Genomic DNA, 6763 nt, shown 5'->3' with positions numbered 1-6763 from the left:
AAGATCCGTAGAATATCTAAACGATTGAGACTGGATCATCGTAATTTTAATCTAAATTAACTATTAAATACAAAAAAAAATTTGGTGGTATATCTGAACGATGGACATTGGATCGTTGCAATTATAATGTAAAGTAAGTATAAAATAAATAAATAAAACTTTTATTTCGTTGTATGAATGACCTTAGGCTGAGTTTGTATGCATTCTTTATTGTAAACATGATATTGTCCATATACAACTAATGCAATGATGGTTTATACCACGGTCATTGGAGAACAGTCGACCTATCTATGATGACAAGTCGATTGAATTTCGCTACACAATCGACTGCTCATGATTAACAAGTCAACCGTTTAATCACAATTAAGTGATACCATTTTGGGTAAGTGTTGAGAATTCAAAGTTCAAAATATAACATATTATGGTATCTATGTCGTAGTTAATGGTAAGATCCGCAGAATATCTGAACGATGTACACTGGATCATCGTAATTATATTATAAATTAACTATTAAATACAAAAAAAAAACTTGGTGTTTGAATCAACATAGGCCGAGTTTGTATGCATTCTTCATTGTAAACATGATATTGTCACAATAGAACCATTGCAAGGATGGTTTATACCACGGTCGTTGGAGAACAGTGGACCTATCTGTGATGACAGGTCGACTGAATTTCGCCGCACACTCGACTGCTCATGATTAACAAGTCCACCGTTCAATGACAATTAAGTAATACCATTTTTGGTAAGAGTAATACCCTTACCTTAACTCTTTTTTTGTTTGGCTACAATACCCTTACTTCAATACTATACATAGATTGACATTGGTAAGATGCGCAGAATATCTGAACGATGGACATTGGATTGTTGCAATTACAATGTAAAGTAAGTATTAAATAAAATAAAAAAATTCATTGTATGAATGACCTTAGGCTGAGTTTCTATGCATTCTTTATTGTAAACATGATAGTGTTAATATACAACCCATGCAATGATGGTTTATACCACGGTCGTTGGAGAATAGTCGACCTATCTATGATGACACGTCGATTGAATTTTGCCACACAATCGACTGCTCATGATTAACAAGTCAACCGTTTATTCACAATTAAGTGATACCATTTTGGGTAAGAGTAATACACTTACTTTAACACTATACATAGATTTGTGAACTACAAAATAATGCTCAGTTTTGTGAATGTCGGTACCTGCCTTTAATTAACAATATGGATATGGAAATAGAGATGATTTGACACACAGGGGTAATATACAGTCGACCGGTGCATGATGACAATTCGACTGATTGATGATTAACATGCGACTACTCCATTGTAAGCAATCCACTTTGTAACGAGACTAAGGTAATAGCATAAGTCCACAGTAGAGAAATGGTGAGGGATAGAGAGAAAGAGAGAGAGAGAGAGAGAGAGAGAGAGAGAGAGAGAGAGAGAGAGAGAGAGAGAGAGAGATAGTACACCATTAGGGTTTTCTGTTCTCAAAGTGTTGAGAATTCAAAGTTCAAAATATAACATTTTAGGGTATCTCTGTCGTAGTTAATGGTAACATCCGCAGAATATCTGAATGATGGACACTGGATCGTTGCAATTATAATGTAAATTAACTATTAAATACCAAAAAAAAATTTGGTGGTATGAATGAACTTAGGCTGAGTTTGTATGCATTCTTGACTGTAAACTTGATATTGTCACAATACAACCAATGCAACGATGGTTTATACCACGGTCCTTGGAGAACAGGCGACCTATCTACGATGACAAGTCGACTGAATTTTACCACACAATCGACTTACCTAAATTAACAAGTCCACCGTTTAATGACAATTAAGTAATTCCATTTGGGGTAAGAATAATACCCTTACTTAACAGTATACATAGGTTTGTGGACTACAAAATAATGGTCCATTTTCAGAATGTCGGAAATAACTGACATTAATAGTATGGATATGGAAATACAAATGATTTGACAGACAGGGGTAATATACAGTCCACCGGTGCATGATGACAAGTCCACCGATAAGGCCGCCCGGGCAAAGGAATCCGCCACATAATTGGACGATCTTGGAACAAAAGAAAAAGTACATGATTCAAATTTCTTTTGTAGATAGTAAAATATGATGGCAAATACTATGAATTTCCTTCTCCACCTGTGAATCTGCAGGTAGTTGGTGGATCAATTTTTGACAATCCGATTCCACTGTGACATGGGTAGCTCCAATTATAACCGCATGTAATAGTCCAGATCTAATAGAAATTGCTTCACCAATTTGAGGGGATTCACAATGGATGCAAGAAAAATAGGCTGATATTGGAGAGACAAATTCATTTGTAAAGATAAAGCCTATGGCATCCCATTTTTTATTATTTTTAATGAAATTCGGGGGAGGAGGATTTCATTTGGATGTAGGATATGTTTGAAAAGTTTAGTTACAATCCTTTGCTTTTGGGTCAGTTTATCCAGTAGTAGATAATGATTCCCAATTTCTTTTCCCAAAAATAATTTAGTATTCAACATGATAGGCAGAACACTAGAAAATTCCAACTGTATAGATGATTGGACAAAAAAAAAACAACAAGAAAAAGGGCTGTAAAAACTATTACATCATTCACCACGACCATACTTGTTGTTCAGTGCTTCCCAAATCATAAAACCAGAGTCAATTTTATAGTAATGACGATACACTTTAATAGAGAGATGTGTCAATATACGAAATCTACACTCTTCGTCTGTATTCTCCCATTCAATCCTCTGCGCCTCAAGTCCAACATCATCACTTTCGTTCGGTTTCGGTACTATGAAAGGAAACAGCACCCCAGCTTGATACAAAGCGAATAGCATCATACGTTTCCACCGTTCAAAATTTTGACCGTTGAAGGGCCCAATTTTTTCAAACAAAGATTGAATCCTCTTTTCCTCCGCCGACAGACGAATAGAACTTAAATCAGTGATGGAGGGCTCAGGTGGATGGGCGCCATAGGTGGGAATGCCAGGCATGTCTTACACCTACTTGAACACCTTCAGCTTGTTAGAAAGTAGGACCCAATGTAGCCAATTGGTATAAGACATGACAGAATCTGTTTGTTAAGTGATGGAGAGAAAATTATTTTGGTTTTAGAAGGTAATGCGACTTTGTCAATGTGCAAAATAGCATGAAGTACTAATTATTCAATAACTATTCATGCATATCATAAAAAATAATGGGAAAATGGTGACTGTGCTCTCCTTCAGCATTGCTTGTAAATCTTAATAAATATTCATGCATATCAAAAAAATTATGGGAAAATGGTGTCTGTGCTCTCCTTCAGCATTGCTTGTAAATCTTATGAGGTTTTATTTGGGAAATAAGGTCTTGAATTAGTCAAACATAATCAAACTAAGCCACGGTAGCAGAATAAAACTGAAATCATGAAAGACAAAGGGGAGGAGAGATGTAGAGTCATGGGAGTGCTGGCGTAGGCCACACTCCCAGAGAGAGAACTTTTCCCTAAAATTTAACATATTTTTAAGTTCTACCAAAAAAAAAAAAAACATATTTTCTAGTAAGGACATCCTCATACTTTCATTAATTTAAGCAAGAAAAGTCTATGATGTTATCTGTAGCACATTTCTAATCAAAACAATTTCCCGGGCCCATTTACAAGCTTCACACTTGGGAGGTTCATCATCTTCAATTGATATCCACCCAGAAGAGCCAATTCTCTTATTGCAGACTGAACTGGTACAGATGGGTTGAGGTGGTGTTGGGAGAGAAGCAGTACTAGTCCACATTGTCCTGAGTATCTCCTGTGATCGCTTACGACATTTTTTAATCTTTGTTGATGATGATGGTGAACATCCATGGTCCACTTTTTTTAAGAATTTCTAAAGCTTGATCTTTTAGTGGGTAATTAATGCACAAGAGGATTAATCCGAGCATGTATGCAGCTACTTCATGTCCAAGATCAGTCGCTTTCTTCAGTAACTCAATCCCTGACTCATATTCCTTTGTACTAAAATATTCCACCACTCCATGGTTGAATAGCGCTTCTGGGTTACCATTCTCCTCGCACTGTCTTATGAAGGAATGATACCCAGGTGAAAAACCCCATGGAATTGCCTGTAGGTTTTCTAAGGAGACCCTACGAAGCACTTCTGTGTCAAGCCCAGCCCTGTACAATTGTTTACAAGTCTGTTTCAGGTTGAAAAGGTCAGTCACTGCAGAAGAACCAACTCGAGCTACCACCTCTGTTAGCAGCTCCTTTGGCAGAGTTTGAATGGATGGAAGCAGTTGTTTCTTATCTCTTTTCATCATCTGTGAACGACACATTATAAGACAGAGAGTATAGGCAGCAGCAAGGAGGGGTTTGGAAGACAGATTATTAATTAGTCAAACACAAAGGAGGGTTTGGAAGACAGATTATGAATTAGTCAAACATAAAGCAGGGTTTGGAAGACAGATTATGAATTAGTCAAACATAATCAAACTGAGCCAAGGGGTTCTGAAGCTTTGTATTATGTATTTAAACAGAAAATTTGCTGTACAGTCCACATATAGTTAAAGATGTACCAAACAAAATTATTTTGGTCTTAGAAGGTAATGCGACTTTGTCAATGTTCAAAATAGTATGAAGTACTAAACTATTTTTCTATAAATATTCAAAATAGTATGAAGTACTAAACTATATTTCTACAAGGTAATGGTGTCTGTGGTCTCCTTCGCCATTGCTTGTAAATCTTATGAGGTTTTATTTGGAAAATAAGGTCTTGAATTAGTGAAACATAATCAAACTGAGCCAAGGTAGCAGAATAAAACTGAAATCTTGAAAGATAAGGGGGAGGAGAGAGGTAGACTGGTGGGAGTGCTGGCGTAGGCCACACATCCAGAGAGAGAACTTTTTCGCTAAAATTTAACAGATTTTCAAGTAAAAAAATCCTCATAGTTTTTTCACCAAAAAAAAAAACAAAAAACATCCTCATAGACCTAAGTTAATTTAAGCAAGAACAGTCTATAATGTTACATGTAGCACATCCCTAATCAAAACAATTTCCCAAGTCCATTTACAAGCTTCACACTTTGGAAGTTCTTCATCATTGATAACCACCTAGAAGAGCCATTTCTCTTATTGCAGACTGAACTGGTACAGATGGGTTCAGGTGGTGTTGGGAGAGTAGCAGGAGTAGTCCACATTCCCCAGATTATCTCCCGCGATCGTTTACGACATTTTATAAGCTTTGTTGATGAAGATGGTGAACATCCTTGGAGAACTTTTTTCAGAATTTCTAAAGCTTGATCTTTTAGTGGGTAATTAGTGCACAAGAGGATTAATCCGAGCATGTATGCAGCTACTTCATGTCCAAGATAAGTTGCTTTCTTCAGTAACTCAACCCCTGACTCATATTCCTTTCTACTAAAATATTCCACCATTCCTTGCTTGAACTGGGCTTCTGGGTTACCATTCTCTTCGCACTGTCTTATGAAAGAATGATACCCAGGTGAAACCCGCCATGGAATTGCCGGTTGCTTTTCTAATGAGACCCTTCGAAGCACTTCTGTGTCAAGTCCAGCCCTGTACAATTGTTTACAAGTCTGTTTCAAGTTGAATAGGTCAGTCACTACAGAAGATCCAACTTGAGCTACCACCTCTGTTAGCAGCTCGTTTGGCAGAGTTTCAATGGATGGAAGCAGTTGTTTCTTAGCTCCTTTCATCATCTTTGAACGACCCGTTATAAGACAGAGAGTAGCAGTAGTAGCAGAAAGGAGGGTTTGGAAGACAGATTATGAATTAGTCAAACATAAAGGAGGGTTTTGAAGACAGATTACGAATTAGTCAAACATAGTCAAACTGAGCCAAGGGGTTCTGAAGCTTTGTATTATGTATTTAAACAAAAAATTTGCTGTACAGTCCACATATAGTTAAAGATGTGCCAAACAACTACTTTAATTGCAGAAATCTATAATCCTTCAAAAAAAAATGAATTGCTACAAACCAAGTGAGTGTAGAAGAGTTAACAACCCCCTAATTGTGGTGATATTGGGACAGCAGGACGGGTTCAAGACCCTAATTTAAGTAAATAGTATATCTTGTTAGTTAAAGGCCTGATAATTTTGGTTGAATAATACTCAGGTTTTCAAAGTAACACAGTAGTGTATCCTTTTGAGGGTGTTAATTAGATCAACCATGAAGGGGAAAAACTTGTATCTCCAGGCTTTTCGATCAACAAATGATGAACCCTGATAAAAATCCTCAACAATACCGGCGGGGGGCAGTGTACATCCGACGGGAAAGCAAAGGCCATGTGGGCCATGTGTGCCATGTGTGCCATGTGTGCCATGTGTGCTGTGCCACGTGAGCTCTGCTGTACCGTTGGATGTGCACTGTCGCCCTGCCGGTATTGTTGAGGATCCTAGTCCAAATGAACCCACTACCAACACAATAGTAAGTGCGTTGGTGGTGGTGTTATCGTACTTTTGGGAGTGGAGTTAGCAACGACAACAGAGGACGACAATCGAATTTGTAAACATATTGCAGACAAACACCAGTAAACACGACAGTCTACAAGTTAGAAAAGGATGAAAAAAAATACCAAATATCCTCCAAATTGAAGGAAGTATAGAACAAAAACAGATATACAAAGAATAAAAAAATGTTTTGGTGTGCAGTAACTCCAATAAAAAAATGGACAACAGACAAAACCGTCCAACACTGAAAAGGACCGTAACCAAAAATTCATCCAACCTCCAAACTATTCTCAAACTCATTAAAAC

The 6763-nt window shown here is 37.2% G+C and overlaps 2 protein-coding genes across 2 annotated transcripts; both read right to left on the bottom strand.

Moving 5' to 3' along the window:
* Positions 1-3823: 3823 nt before the first annotated feature.
* On the bottom strand, positions 3824-4306 carry LOC122644963 (putative F-box protein At1g67623). Its single transcript, XM_043838322.1, has one exon. The coding sequence runs from the start codon at positions 4304-4306 to the stop codon at positions 3824-3826; it is 483 nt and encodes a 160-aa protein (XP_043694257.1).
* A 726-nt stretch (positions 4307-5032) lies between these two features.
* Positions 5033-5707, bottom strand: LOC122644962 (putative F-box protein At1g67623). Its single transcript, XM_043838320.1, has one exon. It carries the CDS (start codon positions 5705-5707, stop codon positions 5033-5035), a length of 675 nt encoding a protein of 224 aa, XP_043694255.1.
* Positions 5708-6763: the final 1056 nt, after the last annotated feature.

Source organism: Telopea speciosissima, chromosome 11 (genome assembly GCF_018873765.1).
Source record: "Telopea speciosissima isolate NSW1024214 ecotype Mountain lineage chromosome 11, Tspe_v1, whole genome shotgun sequence".
Lineage (NCBI taxonomy): Eukaryota > Viridiplantae > Streptophyta > Magnoliopsida > Proteales > Proteaceae > Telopea > Telopea speciosissima.
Note: the sequence above shows the minus strand (reverse complement) of the source record. Positions and strands in the feature narration are given on the sequence as shown.